Source organism: Colobus angolensis, unplaced genomic scaffold (genome assembly GCF_000951035.1).
Source record: "Colobus angolensis palliatus isolate OR3802 unplaced genomic scaffold, Cang.pa_1.0 Scaffold466, whole genome shotgun sequence".
NCBI lineage: Eukaryota > Metazoa > Chordata > Mammalia > Primates > Cercopithecidae > Colobus > Colobus angolensis.
Genome location: NW_012118110.1, coordinates 139,830 through 163,934, shown reverse-complemented (window position 1 = coordinate 163,934; position 24,105 = coordinate 139,830). Strand labels below are relative to the sequence as shown.

The 24,105-nt window shown below is 44.3% G+C and overlaps 2 protein-coding genes across 4 annotated transcripts in view; one reads left to right on the top strand and one right to left on the bottom strand.

Annotated features, from left to right (window-relative positions):
* The window catches only part of SLC47A2 (solute carrier family 47 (multidrug and toxin extrusion), member 2), a 29,417-nt gene extending 22,475 nt beyond the window's left edge, over positions 1 to 6,942 (top strand). For both annotated transcript variants that reach the window (XM_011958293.1, XM_011958292.1), the window contains 4 exons: positions 3,914 to 4,046; positions 4,124 to 4,218; positions 5,220 to 5,307; positions 6,321 to 6,942. In XM_011958293.1, the coding sequence (XP_011813683.1) occupies positions 3,914 to 4,046; positions 4,124 to 4,218; positions 5,220 to 5,307; positions 6,321 to 6,541 (537 nt within the window). In that variant the 3' untranslated portion in view covers positions 6,542 to 6,942. The remainder of the gene's footprint in view (positions 1 to 3,913; positions 4,047 to 4,123; positions 4,219 to 5,219; positions 5,308 to 6,320) is intronic.
* Positions 6,943 to 7,647: 705 nt separating this feature from the next.
* Positions 7,648 to 24,105, bottom strand: part of ALDH3A2 (aldehyde dehydrogenase 3 family, member A2) — a 28,105-nt gene continuing 11,647 nt past the window's right edge. The window contains exons 7-11 of one of the 2 annotated variants that reach the window (XM_011958290.1): positions 22,057 to 22,223; positions 20,546 to 20,645; positions 13,543 to 13,778; positions 11,894 to 12,018; positions 7,648 to 9,667 (exon numbers count right to left, since the gene is read on the bottom strand). In XM_011958290.1, coding sequence (XP_011813680.1) covers positions 11,935 to 12,018; positions 13,543 to 13,778; positions 20,546 to 20,645; positions 22,057 to 22,223 — 587 coding nt within the window. In that variant the 3' untranslated portion in view covers positions 7,648 to 9,667; positions 11,894 to 11,934. The remainder of the gene's footprint in view (positions 9,668 to 11,893; positions 12,019 to 13,542; positions 13,779 to 20,545; positions 20,646 to 22,056; positions 22,224 to 24,105) is intronic. The other variant, XM_011958291.1, reaches the window with a different exon arrangement.

Sequence of the window (24,105 nt, the reverse complement as noted above, 5' to 3'; positions counted from 1 at the left end):
GAGTGCAATGGTGTGATCTCAGCTCACTGCAACCTCCGCCTCCCGGGTTCAAGCGATTCTCCTGCCTCAGCCTCCCAAGTAGCTGGGATTACAGGTGCTCACCACCACGCCTGGCTAATTTTTGTATTATTAGTAGAGACGGGGTTTCACCATGTTGGCCAAGCTGGTCTTGAACTCCTGACCTCAGGTGAGCCACCAGCTTTGGCCTCCCAAAGTGCTGGGATTATAGACCTGAGCCACTGTGCCCAGCTAATAATCCATTATTTTTAAACTAATGACAACTAAATACTGATTGCAAAAACAAGCAGATAAAATTAATTAAAACTTTAACTTCATCCCCCGCTGTTTCTTAACTTTGTTGTTTCTATTTATATCTTACACTGTCTTGAAGTTTTTTAAATAGATGCATCTTTTAGTCTTCTGCTGCTTATTTCAATGATTTCACACTAATCTTTTATCTATTTTTTTTAACTTTTAATTTTTTTTTTTTTAAAGAGACAGAGTATTGTTATATTTCCCAAGCTGGTCTCTTAACTCCTGGCCTCAAGCAATCCTCCTGCCTTGGCCTCCCAAAGTGCTGGGATTACAGGTGTGAGCCACCATGCCTGGCCCACACTAATTTTTTTTTTTTTGAAATGAAAGGCCTCACATATTTATTACTGAACCCAGCCAACCAACGCATTCATAATAGATTCAGAGAGAGGAAAATACGTCGAACTCTCCAGAGAGTGGTGACATTTTCAGTTTGATATGGTAATGTGATTGTGACCTTCAGACAGCGCAAATATATGTGCCATCTCATGTGCAATTCCTTACAGACCCAGCTTGGTTCTTCTCCAATGTCTCCTTTTGGAGTTGTACCTTATTTTATTTCCAGTTTTTATCCGAATCCACTGGGGAATGGGACGATTTTGCTTTTGTTTCTTGGCCAGGAATCGCTTAATCCTGAAAGTCTTGTGAGAAGACATGGCGAGAAGTGGAGGCAAGAACACATCACGATGGCAGAGAAAGGAAAAGAGCACTAATCTTTTATATTCTTATCCTTTGACTTTATTTAGGTATAGTTTGTTCTTCTTTACTAGCTTCTTAGGGTAGAATATTAGGTCATTGATTTGAGACCTTTCTCCTTCTCTGATACAGGCATTTGAAGCTGTACATTTCCCTCTAAGCATTGCCTTAGTTGCATCTAATAAATTTTGATGTTCATTAAAATTTTCAAGTTCAAAATATTTTTAAATTTCTCTTGTGATTTATTCTTTGACTTATGGTTTAGAAGTGCATTTAATTTCCAAATATTTGGGGTTTTATTTCTGGTCAGCATCTCCAATTTAATTCTGTTGTAGCCAGAGAACATACTTTGTATGAATTCAGTCTTTCAAAATTTGCTAGGCACGATGGCATGTGCCTGTAGTCCCAGGTACTCTGGAGCCTGAGATGAGAGCATTGCTTGAGCCTAGGAGTTCAAGACCAGCCAGGGTAACATAGCAAGATTCCATCTCTTAAAAAAAAATTTGTTTTAGTTTATTGAGACTTGTTTTGTGGCCTACCACAGGTCTATCCTGGAGAATGCTGCATGTGGGATTTACACCCAAGGAATGTCATTGTGTTGGTTAAGTAACTTGCACAGACTAATTCTGTGACTCCCGTCTCCTCTACAATGTGCAGCTGCTGATCTTTCTTGCTCAGTTTTTTTCCCCTTGTTCTTATTTTTAAGTCTAGCTCTCTAGTTTAAAAAGTTCTATCTTTCTAGGCTTAAAAATGTCTGCAGAGGTTAGTGTTCAAGCCAATTACTGGTCAGAGATTGTGCTCAACACCTCTGATAGCTAGCAAGGCTTCCTTTCTCTGCTGACAGATCCATGTGTGGGCTAGAGACACATTCAGAGTTCCAGCTGTTTTCCAGTGAGTCCTGGCTTTTACTTTCTTCTGGGTACTCTTGGTCTCTTCACCCATGTGGACAGACTCCACTGTCCAGGAACATGTGGGAGGCTTGGTCTCTGCTATGCTGTATGCACAGCCTCTGGTCGGCTTGGGATATGTAGAGACCTTATCAGTACCTCCCCACTCCCTTGGCTGTTTTATCTCATCAAACTCCCTCTTAAATCCCTGCCTAGTCCACTGGTTGATGGTTTCTCCCAAACAGGCCCACAACCTCAGGCTAGCAAAGCCACTGGCCCTTCCTGCCACTGAAATTGCCACTTCAATTCCCAGTGCTGTAAATCAGAGTTTCTCAACCTCAGCACTACTGGCACTTTAGACCAGATAATTCTTTGTTTGGGGGGGTGGGGGGGGGGGCGGTGCCCTGAGCATTGCAGGAGGTTTAGCAGCATCCCTGGTCTCTACCCACTAGATACAGTAACACTTTCCCCCCACCACACCCCCACAGTTGTTGCAACAAAAACATCCCAGAAATTGCCATCCCCATTTGAGAAACACTGGTCCAGGGTACATCAGTCATAATTTGGGAGAAGTCTTTTTTAGCCAAAAAAGATCACGCCATGACATATAATAACCAGAAATATACATACCATATTTCAAAGTTCAAGAGGCATACATATCCTAATGCCAGTGCATTACCTCTTTGTTCAAATATGTACAAACCACAAAATACTCTGCACCTCTCATGGGAACAAAATAAAAATAACCAAGTATCTATTGGCCAATAATCCTGACTGAGGATGAGCTGTGCCTATAGTTCAGAAGATCTGGAATCATGTTGGGAAAATGAGACTAATGAAATAAACAGTACTTTTTCCAGAGCAATTCTCATCTTCCAGATGAGACATAATCACAGACTGCAGTTTGTGAGGGCTGCTTGTCTCATATGGAATAAGCTAACAACCACTGTCTGCCATGCGTGGTAAGCAAAATAATGGCCCCCAAGTTTCAAAGTTCACATCACAATCCCCAGAACCTGTGAATGTTTCACGGCAAATGGGACTTTGCAGGTGTGATTAAGAATCTGGAGATGGGGGATTATCCGGGGTCATCCAAGTGGGCCCAGTGTAAATACAAGGGTCCTTAGAAGAGGGAGGCAGGAGGGTCAGAGGAGATGTGAGGCTGGAAGCAGAGGTTGGAGTGATGTGGGGCCACCAGCCAATGAATACAGAAGGAGTTCTAGAAGCTAGAAAAAGCAGAGAAACATTCCCAGCTAGGGCCTTCGGAAGGAACCAGTTTGTGATTTTGGCACAGTGAGACCCAATTCAAACTTCTAACCTCCAGAACTGTAAAAGAATAAATTTCGTTTGTGTGTGTGTGTGACCAAGTCTTGCTCTGTCCCCCAGGCTAGAGTGCAGGGGCACATCCTAGGTTCAAGCAATTCTTGTGCCTCAGCCTCCCAAGTAGCTGGGATTGAAGCGCCACCTTGCCTGGCTAATTTTTGTATTTTTAGAGACGGAGTTTCACCATGTTGGCCAGGCTGGTCTTGAACTGCTGACCTCAAGTGATCTGCCCTCCTCGGCCTCCTAAAGTGCTGGGATTACAGGCATGAGCCACTGTGCCCGGCCCAAATTTATGTTACTTTAAGCCACTACGTTTGCAGTAATTTGCTACAAAGCCACAGGAAACCAACACACCACCCCTACACCATGTGTAGTCCAGTCTCCCAGACCAACTGGTTGCTGGCCACCAATTCTACCTTTATTTTCTAGGGAGGCCATATGGTATGGTGGTGAAGCCTGGGTGCTGTGGGGTTGTGTTCAAAACACAGCTACTTCTGGGTAACACGGACAAGTGATCTGACCCGTCTTGGACAGCCACCCTCAGCGAAGAAAGGGAGATAAGGGCGCCCATCCAGCGCTGTGAGAACTCAGTGAAGCAGTGCCACGCAAGCGGCTTAGCAAAGTGCCTGCTGCATGACACCTGCTCTTAGTCGCATCATCACGACCCTCTTGCCCATTTCTGTCTCCCCTCCTAGTGTGTCTATGGCGGAGTCCTAAGAGGAACTGGGAAGCAGGCCTTTGGTGCTGCTGTGAATGCCATCACATACTACATCATCGGCCTACCACTGGGCATCCTTCTGACCTTTCTGGTCAGAATGAGAATCATGGGTATGTGGTGTGAGGAAGTCGGGAGGGGCCTGGGTGGTCGGTCGGACATTGTTCCCATCATCACTTGTCTCCTCCAGGCCTCTGGCTAGGCATGCTGGCCTGTGTCTTCCTGGCAACTGCTGCCTTTGTTGCCTATACTGCCCGGCTGGACTGGAAGCTTGCCGCAGAGGAGGTAAGTGGGTCGGCTGCGCCTGACCCCAGCAGGTAGAGTGACTACTCAGCCAGAAATGCCCAGAACACATGAGAACTTGGCAGCAGTGTGGTATAAGCTGCAGGTGTTTTGTGGGGGATTACAGAGGGGCCACCTGAGCCTGAACAGTGGCTCCTGTCACTGTAGTTGGCCAGTATAAGCAGCACGCTCTGCGGTTATACACAGAAACAAAACCAAAAACCTTCCTTAGACAGCCCCACCTGTGGAAAACCAAACACACACAAAGAACTCAAACTAGTCTGAACCCAGATGAACCCCCGAGCGTGTGCCTTGACTTTGGAAGGGGTAATAAAATCACCCTGCCCACCATCCTCTTTGATGTCCTTTTTAAACAGGGCAGGGCAGCCTTTGCATCTCAGGCACAGCAAAGGCACAACTCAGTCTGCAAGCAGAGCACAGAAGCAGTGTTCTCTCAAAGACCCTGAATACTATCAGAGTGTGGTTTTGCCTTTGTGCACAGAAAAAGTCGTCCTGACACTTAAGATGCTGGATAAACAGATATTTAAAATGATATATGTATTTATTTGAGAGGGAGTATCGCTCTGTTGTCCAGGATGGAGTGCAGTGGCGCAATCTTGGCTCAGTGCAACCTCTGCCTCTCAGGGTCGAGATTCTCCTGCCTCAGCCTCCTGAGTAGCTAGGACTACAGACATGCGCTACCACACACAGCTACTTTTTTACTATTTTTGGTAGAGACAGATTTCACTATTTGCCCAGGCTGGCCTTGAACTCCTGAGCTCAAGTGATCCACTGCCTCGGCCTCCCAAAGTGCTGTGATTACAGGTGTGAGCCACCACGCCCAGCCTTAAAATGATACTTTCTAAAAGCCCCACCAACTATGAATACATGCACATGTGCTGCTTCAGCTTGCAATGCTTTAAAAACAGTGAATGTGAGGCCAGCCGTGAAGGCGTGAACTGCTGAGCTGGCAGGTTGACCCAAGCGAGTTCTTTCTCCTTTAGGCTAAGAAACACTCAGGCCAGCAGCAGCAGCAGAGAGCAGAGAGCACTGCACCCAGACCTGGGCCTGAGAAAGCAGTCCTATCTTCAGGTAATGCTGTCACGGCTGCTTCTACTTTGGTACACATAGAAATGTCAGTGGCATGTTGCTCCTGTCTGCCCTCTGTGCCTCATGCAATTGGAAACTGTATAAGCCAAAGCTGTTTTTCTTCCATTATGAAAATGATGTCCTAAGCACCAGGAAGACAACAGTATCATTTATTGTTTAGCAGGCATGCAAAGACTTGACAAGGCCCTACGTCAAGTCTTTGGCCTTGAGAGGCAACTAGATATATGCCCATTTTGAGATGAGAAAGTGAGGCTGAAAGAACTCAGGTATTTCTTCCCTCATCCAACAACTTGTAAAGGCCAGACATAAGATCTGAGCATCAACCCGTCGGACTCTAAAGCTCATGATCTCCCCCACTGATGGAAAGCCAACTTTTAACCTCCAGGGAGCCTGGCTGACTCACCGGCTTTGGGGGGCACCTGCTATCTACCTCGCTCCACCCCCTCAGGAAGACAAGCATCTCTAATTTATGTCCAATGTCCATGTCATGAAGTGATGGCCCCAGCTCTGCCCCAGGGCCGGTCCCGAGTGCCACGTGTGTGTGCAAATGGCCCAAAGCTCAGGAAGATGATGTCTCCATGACCTCATCCATCCTGGGCTAATCCTTGATCAGGGCAGTAGTGAGGCAGCTAAAACTCTGGGAGTGTCAGGTGTCATGAGAGAATACAGTAAGACACGATTAATTGTGTTTCCCATGTGCTTCTGAAGCCACAGATCATCACAGGGCCAAGCACCGACAAGAACACTCCTCATCAGATCTCAGTAGTAAGCATTATCTGCATGTGAAATTCAGTTTAAGACACTTTCCTGCATATCCTCTCCTCTGATCTTGCTTGTAAAGCAGATAAAGCAGGTATTTTTCTATTGTATAGGCATTGTCCCTTGTGAGGTGTAACAAACACAGCCAGGAGGTTAATCTAGGTTTCCCGATTCCAAGGCCAAAGCTCTCCCTCTGACCCCTAACCTGCTGAGTTTGCTCCTGTTTGCTTCCACAGTGGCTACAGGGAGTTCCCCTGGCATTACCTTGACAACGTATTCAAGGTCTGACTGCCAGGTGGACCTCTTCAGGACTCCAGAGGAGGCCCACACCCTTTCACCTCCTGCCAGCAGACTGTCAGTGAAACAGCTGGTCATCCGCCGTGGGGCTGCCCTGGGGGCGGCGTCAGCCACACTGCTGTTGGGGCTCGTGGTCAGGATTCTAGCCACCAGGCACTAGCAAAGAAGCTTGGAAACAGAAAGCCAGGAGTGGCTGTCCCCGGTACCCAAACACACCACGGTCTGCCCTGCAAAAGCGCCAATGGGGTCCAGTGCAGGAGGACACTTTGAACGACTCCTCAAAAAAACAACTTTGGCTGATTCCTTGTGGTGACACTCAAAGAGGGGTCTGAACAGAGCAGACTTCACAATTCTGTTCTGGTCAAGCTGGAGTTTTCTTCTCTGGCCTGGATTGCTCTACAGAAGACATCAGCCAACTGCACGAGTCAGAGTCCAGGGACTGCCACTATTATTAATAATGTAAATGGCTTCAAATGGGAGACTGCAGATACAATCACCAAAACCACTGTTACATTAAAGATGACACATTTCCTAGGCACAGCCTGCTGCTCAAGTCTGTCATAAAGCCTCTGTGAAGCTGAGAAGGGGGCCAGTGGGTTCTGTCCAGGCAGCTCCTGTGTGCCCCCAGCAGATACAGGTGCTGTGAGACCCTGACCAGGGCGGTGGCTGTCCATATACCCTTCTTCCCCTTTTCTCCAGTTCTTTCATTCCATCAGCATTTTCATTTATCACAGACATTAAGAAACACTTGTTCTTACTGTACTTTTTCTTCTAGTAGTGACGTGATATAAATAAGGGCAGAAAACAAGTAGGAACAGAGCACAGCAAAGTCATCACGGAAGCAATTCCAGACTCTAAGGCACTGTTTGCCCACGTGTGGTCCACGGTTAACAGGTATTAAGGTAAACGGCTCCGCGGTCAAGGAAGTCTGGGAACTGCACACACTAGCACTTCAGAGGTTCCGAAGGACCTGTGTCCTTTAGTTTGCTGACGTGCTTTACAAGCCAGTGGTATACAGGACCTGCGGCAGGACCATTTTTGTGTGTAAAATCTTGTGGGATTAGTGTTCTATGAATATGCTTACAGAAACACTTGTTCTAGATCAGCAACTGGGGGTAAGAGGATGCCGTTGGAAAAACCTATTTACTACAGCTACCAACCACCACCCCCAACACACACAGCAGAACCGTGAAATTTGAGAAAATCTTCTCGGCTAAGAATTTTAAAATGAGAAAGCATGACAAAAAAAAGTTGACAAATACCATCTATAATAAAGACATAAAAGGATTTATAGTTGGGGAGAATTTATAACCAAAGGATTATCTCCAATAGGGAATATCTGAGGTTTCACACCAGGAACGTCATTAAAATTGATGCCAATTTTATGAAAGATGTTCATTTTGAAGCAGATATGTATTAGTAGACAAGCCAGTAATTTAAACACACTCAATGAAAATTCTATAATGCAATTTTATCTAAGGTATTTTATGATTACTCTCTTAGGGCCAGTTTTAAGCAGCTTTTTCCTAAACTGGGCTAGTTATTAATTCTCAACACTTCATACTATGATGAAGACATCACATACTTTAGACAGCCTTAATAGAACAAATTATTCAACTAAGTTGATTATACATTCTATAAAGTAAATTACATTCTCTTATTGAGTGAGCTGAGTCTTCCTGAGTGTGGGGACGAAGTCTCTGCAGTCAGGAACTCCAAGGCATAGCACTGCCTGCCCTGCCCTGTCTAGCAGGTAATGCTGCGTTCCACAGGCCTCTTCTTCAGCCTTGCCCACTCAGCTGAGTACCTCAGGTTGTGGCCATGGATGACTGATGAGAGTAACTTCTGACTTGCTCAGGGGATCCTTTTGCCATCCATCCCCTTCAGTATGACCAAGTGCAGTGGCTTACTCGCTTCTTGTCCAGACCATCCACCAACTGTCTGCCCCATGAAGCTCTCAAACCCCAAAGTCCTAATATCCAAGGCCTCTTTGTCTGTGAGAGGAAATGGTTCTCTCACTTTCAGTTCTGTAGGCTATTCAGAAAGGGATCTCTCTATAGTTTAAAAAAGTGAAATTTTACTTGCACTGTGCTACAGAAATAAGAAACTTACAGATTTGTCCTTGAAGACCTACTAACCTGCAACCTAGGGTCCTGAGAGAGGATTCGTATAAGTACTTTTATTACAGTATTTTTTGTTTGTTTGGGTGACAGGGTCTTGCTCTGTTGCCCAAGCTGAAGTGCAGTGGTGCAATCACAGCCCACCGCAGCCTTGGCCTTGCAGGCTTAATCGATCCTCATGCGTCAGCCTCCTGAGCACAGGCTCATGCCACCACATCTAGCTTATTTGTACTTTTTGGTAGAGATGAGGTCTCACTATGTTGTCCAGGCAGGTCTCAAATTCCTGGACTCAAGCAATCCTCCCGCCTCGGCCTCCCCAAGTGCTGGGATTACAGGCATGAGCCACCATGTCCAGCTACAGTATTTTTAAAATGCCAGTTAGGTTTTATAAGATGTAGAATTCTATAACTCCAACACAAGAATGACAGATGATGTTTGCATGACTTTGGCAACTAACTTCCAGGAAGCCCTAGGATTTACAAGATGCTTTGAGTGATATTAGTCACAAGAGATTGTTGCAACTAAACAGAACACAGGATGATGGAGCATGAATAAGGGAGAATGAAGACCACTGGTGAGATGGCACTTCTGACCAGGGGCCTGACTCCTGGAGGTCAAGTCCTTGAGTCCCATTGTAGGAAGAGTAACCCCTCCCTCCCCGACATAGGGTTTTAGTGCCTGAAATCTCACAGGGAACCGAGACCATCTGACCTCACCTCTCTGACTAGAGAGGACTGCTGGTAGCCCTGGGAAGCACCAGGCTCTTGAAAGCTTCACACAGTGGTGGTGGTAGCAGGGGCAGGAGGTGGGCAGTGCCATTAACTGAAGAGAAGAATTCACTGAGTAGGTTCTGAGACTCCCTTAAAGTTTGTATTTAGTCTAATACATTCTCCTCCCCTAGCTCAAAGCTCCAAGATTTAGATAAGCACAATTTAAGACAGGTTCCCTGAATACCCTATTAGGGAATGTTGGGATTTGGTTGAAATGGCAAGTTTTATTAATGATGAATGGCAATGACTTTTGAGTTTGGTCACAGTGTGTTTGCATATTTTCTTACTATTTTTGGTAGGATTTAAAAATGATTGGTTCATTAACCATTTAAAAGAGGAATAATTCAGTAGAGGCACTAGGAGGTTGAACAGGATCATTCTTCAGTAATATCCAGCCTGGAGAGAGGAAAAAGGGATCCAGTTTACTCAGCTGCTTTAAAAACCTACCCACAACCAGCCCTGCAACACAATCTCAGCACTGGGACTCAGATACCTCCTGTCTGAAGAGACTCTACAGGCATTGTACAAAAAAGGACTACATATCCCTAGGAAGCCTAGGAAGCGTGGTTTGGGCTAAAGGATTACACCGTTCCTCAAAAAACAACAGTAACAATAATAGTGAGACTACGTGATAATGGAGGCTATATTCTGTCCACTGTCAATTAGCTAACGTTAAAGTAGAGACAGAAGATGAGAGTACTAACTTATTATCCTGGCATTTTCAGTAGGAAGCTAAAGTCTCTACATGGAGTTCAAAAACTGGTAAACAATTTGTTTCTAAAATTCAGAAGTGGTACTGAATTTAATCCTTCCTATTGAAGACTGAGGAAGGGTTGCTGCAATCTCAAGGTTCAAATGTCATATTTAGTTGTCAAAGGCCTAATGAAATTTATCAACATTAACCTCCTATGTTTCTCAACCTTTTAAAATCCACACCTCCCACAATGCCTTCTGTAGCTTATAAGCTTCATTGGAACTTTACTTTGTGTACAGTACTTACGCTCTAAATCCCTTCTAATTCTAGTAAGGTAGTTAATAAAATAAAATCCAAGGGTGAAACAAAATAAGGAAACTATTAAGTACATAAAAGCCATTTCAGAAAAATGTAATTACAATAAATAGACTCTTCAGGTAAATATACAGTACAGATTCAAAAGCATTTATTTAAAATAAAAGGCAATTTGATAAAAAGAGGATTAAAAGCTCAGAGAGGAGCAGAAAAGCAGCAAAGCGGAAAAGAAAACCAAATCTCTACCTAGTTCCAGACTGAATCTGAAGAAATATTAACAACTAATAGTAATGAGAATTGAGAGGGAGGGTTGAAAGTGGCCTGGAGAATCACTGACACCTACTCCCTCCCCCTGTAGATGAGCAAGCTGAGGCCAAAGGAAGAGCTCAGAAAAGGTCTTGCCCAAGGTCATTAAGCCAAGAATCAAATCACATTTTCTTGTTCCTGCTAAAGATTTTATATATTGCTGCTGCTTTTATATATTGCTGCTTCTCTAGACCCTCACAGAGAAACCCTTTGGGAACTCGAACCTGCCTGGCAGAGTGCACTGCACCTGAGGGAGGCTTCTTGGGGGTTTGGTAAGCTTGGAGAATGCAGACTCAGCCTGGGCCTCCATATTTTCCATGAGGCTAAAATATTCTATCCCAACCAAGTCGCATTATCAGGCTGAGGAACCAAGGTCTTGGGAAAAGAACAAAAGAGGCGGATATTGACCAGAGACCCAAGTAAGCTTCCGACCACACCTCCAGCCTCAGGAAGGCAGAGAAGAAAGTAGTCCCTAAATTGTATTCTACACCTTGATTTCACGACATTTGCTGCTATGAATTCCAAAGTCAAACCTTTTTTAAAAATGAAAACAAATCACAACTACACAGTGATTTAAAAAATATTCTTAAATTATGACACAAAGAATTCAGTGCCTAGATGGTGACAAGTCTGAATTAGTCAGCTGGCACTTCCCCCAGGAGAGCTGAGGAGAAGGGGAAGAGAAATGAGGCTCACACTCGGCTGCCCTTTTCCTAGAAATGATGTATGCTTCACCTGGACGCAGCTAAGCCATTGCCTCTGCACATTTCTCTTAGATTCCTAGCAAGTCGCCTCGCCCTTTTAAAACTGTGGGTAAGTGGAGTTTTAACACCCTGACACTCTGAGCCCAGGTCCAAAATGTCTAGAGATAAGTAAGTTAAACATTCTTTTTCTCTCTCTCTTTTTTTTTTTTTTGGAGACGGAGTCTCGCTCTGTCACCCAGGGTGGAGTGCAGTGGCACAATCTCGGCTCACTGCAATCTCCGCCTCTTGGGTTTGAGCAATTCTCCTGCCTCAGCCTCCCAAGTAGCTGGGACTACAGGCGCACGCTGCCATGCCCAACTAATTTTTTTAAGTAGAGACGGGGTTTCACTGTGTTGCCAGACTGTTCTCAAACTCCTAAACTCAGGCCTCGGCCTCCCAAAGTGCTAGGATTACAGACGTGAGCCACAGCGTCCAGCCCATTCTTTTTTCAATAACCCCTAAGCCTCCAACTGCAGCAAAACAAAACAAAACAAAACAAAACCCTAGAAAATATACCCCAACTTGGCCCACCTTACATATAGAAAGAAAACAAAAAGTTCCTACCTCACTCTTAACAGACAGGGCTGGGTTTTGAAATCTGGTGTTCATCTCTGCTTACTGGACCAACGCAGTCTGTGAACTACCAGAAAAATCAACAGGGCCTTTCTCCTCAGCACAGCTTGGTATTTCTGAGAAAACCCAAATGATTTCAAATGCAACTGGTATCTCCAATTCCACTAAAGCTAGGATACTGTAAGACGAGCCAATCCCCTTTCAAATTTTTTTTTTTTTTTGAGATAGAGTCTCGCTCTGTCGCCCAGGCTGGAGTGCAGTGGTGCTATCTCGGCTCACTGCAACCTCCGCCTCCCGGGTTCAAGTGATTCTCCTGCGTCAGCCTCCCGAGTAGCTGGGACTACAGTTGTGCGCCACCATGCCCGGCTAACTTTTTGTATTTTTAGTAGAGACAGTGTTTCACCATATTGGTCAGGCTGGTCTTGAACTGCTGACCTCATGATTCGCCCGCCTCAGCCTCCTGAAGTGTTGGGATTACAGGCGTGAGCCACTACACCCAGCCCCCTTTCAAATTTTAAACAAAATATAAACACAATTACCATTGCCTTTTCCAAGCCCATTCTTCACTGATATGGTCAATATTTTCAATGTTACATCCTCAGCTGAACAGCTGAGGGCGCCACAGACACAACTGCGTTCGTCATTCCATCTTAACTTTAATTATGGATTTCCTCTCTCACTTCAAAATACACAAACTGCTTTGAGAAGGCAGCTATCATGAGGGCCTCTTTGCAAGCCCATCTCTATAATGACTAATCACCAAAGATAAACTTTATCAGGTAGTCAACTTTGGAGGAAAAACACTCAAGCCTAATAAAATTTCCCTCACCAAAGCTGTTGCACCAGAGTTCTTGCCTCCATCTCCGTGGCAAGCTGATTTCATGCACATTCAAGAACAAAGCTGGCCGGGCGTGGTGGCTCATGCCTGTAATCCCAGCACTTTGGGAGGCCCAGGTGGATCACCTGAGGTCAGGAGTTCAAGACCAGCCTGGCCAGTGTAGTGAAACCCCGTCTTTACTAAAAATGCAAAAATTAGTTGGGCATGGTGGCTGGTGCCTGTACTCCCAGCTACTAGGGAAGCTGAGGCTGGCAGGCGCCTGTAATCCCTGCTACTCAGGAAGCTGAGGCAGGAGAATTGCTTGAACCCGGGGGGCAAAGATTGCACTATTGCACTCCAGCCTGGGCAAAAGAGTGAGACTCCTCAAAGAAAAAAAAAAAAAAAAAAAGAGCAAAGCTGTAAGTGACAAGGAAAGTCCAATACCAGAAGGATCAAAGGGCTAACCCTTTGATCAGATAGCTCAGAATTCTGCAATCAAGTTCTACACTGTTTTAACCTCTTAGACCAGAGATTAGCAAACTTTTCTGTAATAATCTAGGCTTTAAGGGCCTTTCGACCTCTGTTGCAACTACTCAGCTCTGTCACCATCCCATGAAAGCAGCTGTGGATGATTAGTAAACAACTGGGTGTGGCTGTGTTCCCATAACTTTAGTGACAAGAAGAGGTAGCTGGCCAGCAGGCTGTGGTTCACTGACCCTGTCTTCGACTCTACAAGTTAATGTAGAGTCCTGCTAGAATATGCATCTGGCAGCCACTGGGCCAGGACCAGACAGAATGGCACTCATGGGTAACAGGGACTCACCTTGACCAGCACAGCGGCTACAATGCCCAGGAAAGTGAGCAACAGGAGACCATATTTTTCTTTGTTGAACCGTTTCAAGAGAAAAAATTTTCCCCAATCCACCTTTGACTGGCTGTTGGGAGGATATCTGAGTTTGTTAGCACCTTCTCTCTTCAAACTTTTTAATAAACAGGGACGCTGATGAGAAAAAGTATCGAAACTATGTTTTCCGTGATAAGCTCCCATCCCACTGGAACCTGAAATAAAGGGAACAGACAAAACAAGCTTCACTGTAGATGATGCAAGCTACTTCTGTCTAACAACAGCCAGGAAAGCTCACGTGCACTCCCTGCTGCCTGGGAGCCCCCACTGAACTCTGCCAGCCAAAGTATCTCTTTTCAGGAAGTCCTTACCAACTTCCCTGGAAAAGTCAATGTCCTTATCAAACAGGATACTTTCCACGAGCAAGACGAGGACTTGCACCTCTTCTAGAGCTGTGGCTCTCACTTATGCCAGGGACTGTGCTAAGAGTTTAAATCATTCTCTTAAGATAATTCTCACCACAATCCCACCTGGTGAATTATCAGCAGCCTCATTTCCAGAGAGGGAAAGGGAGCTTATGGAGTCAGTTAACCTGCCCAGGGTCACATGGCTGGTAAGTGGCAAAGCCAGAACCTGAACCTGGATCAGACTCTGAATGCTAATGTGCTCTCTTCCCACCATCCCTTCATTCCCACCATCCCTTCCCATGGCTTCAGTCATCCATGGCCCCACTCACCCACTTGCTTTCTCTAAGGCTGTAGAAAGTAACACAGGGCGGCAGGGTTGCACACTGGGTGATAATAAGCAAGTGTAAATCTCCGCCCTCCACGAAGCCATGCTCTGTGACAGTTTTCATTTCTCTAACTCTGTGTGTACAACAGACTGACAGGCACAAAGGAGCAGGGTGAGCTCAGCAGAGGGAATTGCATGTGTGATGTAAGACACAGGTGACCAGAGGCCAGGGAGCAGTTTACCAAGGCCAGGATGCAGGAAGGAATCATTCATGAAGCAGGCCTGGTGTGAGAAGAGACCCAAGGACAAGACCCTGAGAAAACCTGACACTGAGGGAGGGTAAAGAATGAGGGAGGGGACTGGGCGCAGGGGCTCACGCCTGTAATCCCAGCACTTTGGGAGGCCAAGACGGGTGGATCACAGGGTCAAGAGATGGAGACCATCCTGGCCAACATGGTGAAATCCTGTCTCTACAAAAAGTACAAAAATTAGTTGGACATGGTGGTGCACGCCTGTAGTCCCAGCTACTTTGGAAGCTGAGGCAGGAGAATTGCTTGAACCCAGGAGGTGGAGGTTGAAGTGAGCTAAGGTTGTGCCACTGCACTCCAGCCTGGGCGAGAGCGAGACTCCGCCTCAAAAAAAAAAAAAAAAAAAAAAGAATGAGGGAGGGGCGAGCCAAAGACATAACCAAGGTAATTTTATCCAAAGATATAAAAGGGTTACATAAATGAAGAGATGATATAACATATTCCCATAAGACTCCACATTTTAAAGATATAAATTCTTCCCAAAATAATTTAAGTTTAAATCAATTTTAATCAAAATCCCAGGGGATTTCAGAAGGTTTTTGTTTGTTTTTTTTTTTTTTTAAAGTAGGAGGAGGTAGTGATTTCAAAGATCATCTGGAAAAATAAATTTAGATAAGAACAAGCAAGAAAACACTGAAAAGCAATAAAAAGGAGGAGCTTTTTACTTTTAGATTTTGAAATAGTGCTGTGTCCTAAAGAGCAAGCTACTGGATTGAATATGTGGGTTTTGGAGCCAGACAACTTTGGCTCATTTCTTGGCTTACTACTTATTAGTTGTCTGTCTCTAAAATGCGTGCATTTGGTCAGTCGCAGTGGCTCACACCCGTAATCCCAGCACATTGGGAGGCTGAGGTGGGACGACTGCTTGAGCCCAGGAATTCAAGACCAGCCTGGGCAACACAGTGAGACCCAGTCTCTATACAAAAAAATGTTTTTAATTAGCCAGGCATGGTGGTTGACCCCTGTAGTCCCAGCTACTCAGTGGGCTAGGGCAGGAAGATTGTTTGAGCCCAAGAGGTTGAGGCTGCAGTGAGCCGTGACTGTACCACTGTACTAGCCTGGGTGACAGAGTAAGACCCCATCTCAAAAAAGAAAAGAAAAGGCATGGATTCAACCGCAGTACCTGGCATATAATAAGCACTTACTAAATGTCACTTATAAAGCTAACTGTACAACTACTGTAATTGAAACTGTGGTACCGGCCCACGGAAAAAACAAACCAGAAAGATAATGCAACCAATGAAAAAACCCTAAGAATGACCCAAACGTGTTTTTATTGAGTACTGACGGTATGAGGATGATAATTTCAAAAAATGGTGCCAGCATAACTAGTTTACTCTTTGAAAAAAAAAAAAAGGCACACTATTACATCATGTGGCATACGGCATTCTAAAGTGAATTCCATGGTGTTTTTTTGTTTTTGTTTTTGTTTTGAGACAGTGTCTCGCTCTGTTGCCCAGGCTGGAGTGCAGTGGCATGATCTTGGCTCACTGAAGCCTCTGCCTCCCAGGTTCAAACGATTCTACTGCCTCAGCCTCCCAAGTAGCTGTGACTACACGTGCATGCCACAATGCCCAGCTAATTTTTTTTGTATTTTTAGTGGAGACGGGTTTTCACCAGGTTGGCCAGGCTGGTCTCATGATTCTGACCTCAAGTGATCCCCCTGCCTTGGCCTCCCAAAGTGCTGGGATTATAGGTGTTAGCCACCACGACTGGCCAACTCCATGGTTAAAAGGAAGGATGGACGGAAGGGTGGGAGGGAGGGAGGGAAACTACAGATATTTATTATTTATTTATTTATTTTATTCTTATTTTTTTGAGACAGAGTCTTGCTCTGTTGCCCAAGCTGGAGTGCAGTGGTGCAATCTCTGCTCACTGCAACCTCTGCCTCCAGGGTTCAAGTGATTCTCCTGCCTCAGTCTCCTGAGGAGCTGGGATTACAGATGGTGCCGCCACACCCAGCTAATTTTTTGTATTTTTAGTAGAGACAGGGTTTCACCATGTTAGCCAAATGCCTTGGCCTCCCAAAGTGCTGGGATTACGGGTGTGTGCCACTGCACCCAGCCTGCAGATGATATTTAATAATACTGAAATAGGGAAAGCTTTTCTAAGCCTACTTTCCAAATCAGAAACCAAAAAACAAAAAGCCACACAGGCTTAGGCGAGGTGTGGTGGCTCACGCCTGTAATCCCAGCACTCTGGGAGGCTAAGGCAGGTGGATCACCTGAGACCAGGAGTTGGGGACCAGCCTGGCCAACATGGTGAGACCCTATCTCTACTAAAAATACAAAAATTAGGCAGGAGTGGTGTTGGGTGCCTGTAATCCCAGCTACTTGGGAGGCTGGGGCAGAAGAATTGCTTGAAGCGAGGAGGCAGAGGTTGCAGTGAACCAAGATCGCGCCACTGCACTCCAGCCTGGGTGACAGAGTGAGACTCTGTCTCTAAATAAATAAATGCTTCAAATCATAGATAAAATTAAAAGAAAAATTAAAATCTGGAAAGGGATATGTGTTACAGATAGGACTGAGGATTTTCTTACTTATAAAAAAGGCTATTTAAAGGCTAATAAGGAAGATGTGAACACAGCAAAAATATCAAAGGACATAAATAGAAAATTAATGGGAGTGCTAAAAAAAAAATTCAAACTCACTAATAATCAAAGGAGTACAAATTGAAATGAGACCCTTTTCTTTCTGTCTACAAATTTAATCCAGAACTGGGGATATAAGGAAGTAAACACTCATATAATGTTCATGGGAATATAAAGTGGCAGAAATCTGCAAAGACACTTGAAATATGTATCAAAAGCCTTAAAGGTAAGCATTTCTAAAGAAAAACCTAAGCTGGGTGCAATGGCTCACGCCTGTAATCCCAGCACTGTGGGAGGCCAAGGCAAGTGGATCTCTTGAGCCCGTAAGTTTGAGACCAGGCCCTAATATGGCAAAACCCTGTCTCTACTAAAAATACAAAAATTAGCTGGGCATGGTGGCACACACCTATAGTTCCAGCTACTTGGGAGGTTGAGTCAGGAGAATTACCTGAACCCAGCAGGTGGAGGCTGCAATGAGCTGAGATCACACCACCGCACTCCAGCTTAGGTGACAGAGGGAGACTCAGTCTCAAAAAAAAAAAAAAAAGAAAGAAAGAAAAAGAAAAATCTAAACTATTAATAGTGTTTATGCCTGGGAGATTATTACATTTTTCCTTAAAGTTTAACTGTTAAGACTTTTTGCCGCTGTGTCTATACTACTTTGAGAATTAGAAGAAAAAAGCATTTTTTTCAATTTGGAAAATTGTATAAGCCCTTTCAACAGAGTAATTATACTTGTACACATTTTTCCTAAAGAAATAATCAGAGTGCCTAAAGATACATTATATAAGAATCATAATCCCCAAAAAATTGAAATCACAAAAATCTAATACTGGGAATTGGTTACATAAATATGCCACATTCATATGATGGAAAAGTATGCAGTTACTGAAATTATCATATGCAAGAATACTGACATAGGAAAACTGTCACACTATCCTGTCACATACAGGGTAGAGAACAATATATAATATGATACTTTTTTGAATAGAATATTCAGGTGTCTGTGTATATATGTGTGCATATATGTGCAAGACATATACCAGTTATCTGGGGTTATGGGTAATGTAAATGTTTATTCTTTGGGCTCTATCTTTTCCAACTTTTCTTAAAAAGCCTGTATTCATTTTATATTTGGGGGTCAAGGCTTGTCTTATTTTTATTTTTTTACAGCATAGCCACTATAATAATGTATTATATACCTGAAATTTGCTAAGATAGTAAACCTGTTTTTTTTGCTTTTGAATCTTCTTTTTGTATTTTTAACTTTTGTGGGTATATAATAGGTTGCTTATTTTATTTTGTTATTTATTTTATTTTATTTTATTTTATTTTTTGAGATAGAGTCTTGCTCTGTCGCCAGGCTGGAGTGCAATGGCAGGATCTCAGCTCACTGCAACCTCCGCCTCCTGGGTTCAAGTGATTCTCCTGCCTCAGCCTCCTGAGTAGCTGGGACTACAGGTGCGTGCCAGCACACCCAGCTAATTTTTGTATTTTTAGTAGAGACAGGGTTTCACCATGTTGGCCGGGATGGTCTTGATCTCTTGACCTTGTGATTCTCCCACCTCAGCCTCCCAAAGTGTTGGGATTACAGGCGTGAGCCGCCGTGCCCACCCTATTTTTTTTTTTTTAGATGAACTCTTGCTCTGTCACCCAGGCTGGAGTGCGGTGGCGCAACTGTGGCTCACAGCAACCACCGTCTCCCGGGTTCAAGCGATTCTCCTGCTTCAGCCTCCCTAGTAGCTGGGACTACAGGCACACACCACCACACCCAGCTAACATTTGTATTTTTAGTAGAGACAGGGTTTCACCATGTTGGCCAGGCTGGTCTGGAACTCCTGACCTCAAGTGATCTGCCCACCTCGGCCTCCCAAAGTGCTGGGATTACAGGCATGAGCCACTGCGCCCGGTCGTGTTTTGTTTTAAATAAGATGGTATAGTCAATGATGTCACAGGCTACCTGGTCAAGTAGGGACAGAGACTGAACCCAAGTCACTCAGATTTGCAATTAGAGGATACTGGAGACACCATATGGAACAATTACCGAGTAGATTACTGCACTAGCACAGTGGATGCCAGGATCCTATGCAGTGAGCTGAGGAACTAGAGACAACGGAGTCCAACCTTTTAAGCATCTGGGCTACAAAACTATTGGTTACTCCAGCCAAAATCCCAGGAGTCATCCTCTTTCATTCACCCCCTCCTCCAACATTCACTCCATCAGCAAATCCTGCTGCTTGATCCCAAAAATAACCCCTTCCCTTTCCACTACCTCCCCTGTCACCACCCTCTACAAGCCACCACCATTTCCAATTTGGATCTGGCAATACCTACCGATTTGGCCTCTTCCCGCCTGTCCCTCACCCATGTCAGTCACTGTGCTGGGTGCTGGCAATATATTTACCTCCTAGACAAGGACCTGTGGCTGTAGGTCAAGGCTCCTTGGTCACAGGACAAGGTTTCCTTAATCAGAAACAGACGGTCCTGCCTAGCTGGGCCATCACATCCCATGGAGCAACTGAGTTCCGGTATCACAAAGGGAGAGGATAGAACAGGGCTTTAAGACAGGGGCTTTTATGGTTGGGTTTTTGTTATGAGAATGTTTACATATTGGCTATTTTGTAATATCTCTATCAGATAGTAGAAAACCCCACCTAGCCTAGGTCCCAAAGGAGAAATAAAACACTGAGTCAGTCATCTCACGTGTGGGAGAGGGAGGCAGGTCACGTTCTAAAGGGAACAGCAAGGATCAGGCTATGTCCACAAAGCTTCACTTGGAATGAATTTCTTTCTGCCCATCCTCTCTAGAACAGGGGGAGTCTCGTTTTACTCAAACCACAAAACAATTCCAGGAGAGGCTGCTCCTCCAAACAAAGGGCCGGGGAACAAATGCAGGTAAGAACTGAGCAGAAAACAAAGGCGCGTTAGAAAACCCCTCTACCTTCTGTCTGTTTCTGGTATTCCGAACCTTTCATTAGTTATCTCATTAAAAAAAAAAAACAAAAAAAACACACACAAAGAGAGACCTTAATTTGAGACCTGACTCTTGGTTCCCAAATCTCCTAAATGTGGCAGGACAATAAACAAAATCAATGAAGTGAACAAAGTAAATGATTACAGCTGTGGTCAGTCAGTGCTGCTGACAGAAAGAGTGACAGGACAGTTACCCTGTGCTGCAGGGGTGAGTGGGGAAGCAGGAAAACCAGTCAACTGGGTGACCAGGAAAGGCCTCCCTCAGGACAGGACACTCAGGGTACGCAACAGCTGGCTAATTCAACAGCCCGCACAATCCACTCATGAAATGGTGGTGCTTTTGAAATATCTACTATGAGCAGGAGAAAAGAAGACTCACCCACTCCTCCAAAGGGCAAAGAGTTGAGCGTGAAGTGCATAATGACGTCATTGCCTGTGACACCTCCGCTGGATGTCTCAGCAATCATCCGTTTGATGAGCTGAGGACAGACCAAAGGCATCCAGGTCAGTGAAGTTGCCCCTTAGGGAATGCAACTGTGTGCTCAGAGTTACGAGCTTAAAGTATGCACATTCTGGCTTTGTGTCAGTGAAAATTCTTGAGTTTGGGGACACCGTGCCAGACAGACAAACAATCTCAACTGTGGTTAATTTAGCAAAGTGACTGATACCCAACCTCTCAGACACACATCCAGTGCACAAAGGGAGGCAGCTCCAAACCTCTGGGCCTACTCAGCCACAACCTAGAGGTGTACTCCCCAACACAGCAGCAAAAGGCTCTTTGTAAGGGGACAGCTTAGACTATATTCCAGCTTTAAACACTGTTATTATTTCTTTCTTATCTCTACTCTAAATTATAACACATGATTAATAGGTATTATTTAGTCTTTATGAAATGTAAACATATTTAAGACTTTAGATTTAGCATCCTATTTTTTAAGAGATAAATGGTTGTTTGGCCTAAGGCCCAGCAAAGCACAAGAACACTTGACTAGTAAATGTCATTTCCCTTGGGTGCCAGCAAGCCCTTGACAGTTCTTCATGTCTGGACTGTAGTGACCTCAGGTGACCCACTGCTGGGAAGTGCTCTGCACCTGACTTGTACCCTGGCCAGCCGACTTTCGGCTTCAGGGTTCCTTCCTGCCCACGTTATCCATGGTTTTAAAGGTCAAACCATTGTTTTGTTAATAACCCAGCCTTTACTGAGCCCCACACATTTGGTCTCACTTCAAATACCTGTAGCTATCTGTATCTCAATAGCCTCACAAGCTCCAAAAGCTGTCACATGACTATCTATATGTTACCATCAGAAGTTCTCCCGAAAACATTTGGGCCACTGTCTCTTAGTAGCAGCTCGTCCCCTAGTGACATGAATGAGTGAGCCATGCAGAAAGTGGCAGAACTGCTCAACCAGGGGATGCGGTTCCACCACTCCAACAAGACGCTAGCGCCGTGTGAGAAACTAAAATCCATCACATCACAACCATTTACGTGACGGTGTGGGCTCTTCGTCCCACACAGTGGGTGTGGACGCCATTTGGTGCAGGCTCTTATTCGACAATGCCCTGTGGATTAACATCAGAAAAGCATTTAATGCTGGCACATACAAGTCTTCCAATTATACAGGAGGTGTCTGTGAATCAAAAACCTTGCGACACTCAACCCTGCGGACTCAGATCTAACCCGAGGGAGGAGGGGAATGGATGCTGTGATAACCTCAGAGCCTCATTAACCAAGACAGCAACCCAGGAACACAGCCTCACTTAGTGGACTCTGATATGACAGAAGAAACCATCATTGTTTCACACTATTTTCTGCATTGTTTTACAGCAAAGAAGGAACATGACTCTTGATAGTCGCTTATGCTAGTGAGCTGTTCTCGCTAAAGCTTACCTTATGGTTATGCGAAAATACATAGAGAGCCAGAGGTTTTTCACGTTCATTTATGAAATCTATGGCCTCATCTACATTTTTCACAGGCACTATTGGAAGAATTGGTCCAAAAATTTCTTCTTGCATCACCTTGGTTTTAGGATCAACATCAGTAAGTACTGTTGGGGCTAAAAAGAAAATAAACAAAATGAAAATGAAAATACTTATTAGACAAAAATGTACAACCCTCATCTTACATCTCTTTCATTGGGTCATCTATCCATCCCTTTCCCTCTCCCTGCCAAGTCATATCTATTGAAAAATCCTGAGCAGGTGGATGAGCTGTGCAAATACTCCATGTCTCCAAAGCCTGTGAATACTTGTGCAAATCTATCTTTTTCACATTGAACTCTGTTCACAGCCATGCATATGTTTAACTGTAGATTATACTTAACATTTTTCTGTGCACAGTTTTAGTTTTTTTTTTTTTTTTTGAGACGGAGTTTTGCCCTTGTTGCCCAGGCTGGAGTGCAACGGTGCCATCTTGGCTCACCGCAACCTCCGCCTCCCGAGAGTTCAAGTGATTCTCCTGTCTCAGCCTCCCAAGTAGCTGGGATTATAGGCATGCACCACCATGCCCAGCTAATTTTGTATTTTTAGTAGAGATGGGGTTTCTCCATGTTGGTCAGGCTGGTCTTGAACGGACAGGTCTTTCTAGGAGCAAAGACAGCTCAACCGTGAATCAAATCAATACTATTTTTCCTTAACTCGAGCGCTCTCATTAACCTTTATTACAACTCTGTTAGACAGATTAAGAAAACAGAGTTAAATGGACAAAATTCCCTAAGCCTTAGTTAGTTCAGTGTTCCATCTACCATAGGGAAGAGGCACAAAAGAGGAGGCTGAAACAGATGCTGGGGAGGCGATGCAAAGTGTCCCAGCATCTGCTGCCAATGTAAGTCACCAACTAGCAGTAGACTCCAGAAGACTCTGTAAATAAGAAACTGGATCGTCATCCAAAAGAGAAGTCATCTGACAATAACAAGTTGGCACTTTTCCTTTACCCCTAGTTTCTAATAGATTATCTTGGCAATGTGGCTGTGGACAGCTTCTTGCAGCACCACTTCCAGGGGTATATAAACTGCCACCCCTAATCCATTGCCTGCATCTTCCTCAGGTCAGAGAACCAATTTGGGCTGAGTGTCTACTTCCTCTGCATAGCCGTGCTCAGGCAAAATGATCCCAGCTCGAAGTCAGGGGAAAGTCCTAATTAGTCTATAAGCTAATCAGGATAGCCCCTTCCTTTTGCCATTCATTAACCTAGAAATGGGCAATGTGGACAGGCTGAGGATGGGAGAACAGAGAGGTGAAAGAAGTAGAGTCCGTTTTCTCTTTTTTCTACAGATGTATTCCCCAATTCGATCTGGGCTGCCACCAAGAGAGACAGAAGGCACAAGGATTGTTTTCTTTTGCATCCTAGTACAAAGAATCAGGGTTTTATGATGGTACCATGAAGCCACTGAATTATATAGCTCAGCAGAACCTCGGGACTGCTAATTACAAGAGAATCAATTTCTGCTTATTATTTCATTTTTAAATTTTGTTTTTTTAAAGTTTTTTTTTTTTTTTTTTGGTAATTTGTAGCATCTTATCTGATAAAGGGGATAAGGAAAGCTATGTGGTGCAGCTTCTTTGCCAACCAAGTCCAAATGTGTCTAATTTTTCTGTCACCTTATATGTTACTTTAGAAAAATGTGCTTAACATTCAAAGTAATATATATTCAAGGCAAAGAAGAAAAAGCACAAAGAAGGTGCACAAATAATAAGGTCAAGCATGATGAACCAAAACATTATTTCTGGAATGGTACCGTCACTGCTTAATTGTGGAACAGTGACCAAGTTATTTCCTTCTTTGTGCTGTTTTCCTATCCACAAACTAAAGATAATTACATCAAGTTCTATTCTGCTTCTCAGGATTGTTATGAAGAAAAAAGTAGTTACGTGTAAATATGAACTGGAGCAATGCTGGTGGCATCATTCAATACACAGAAACATAGACATTTTAAACAG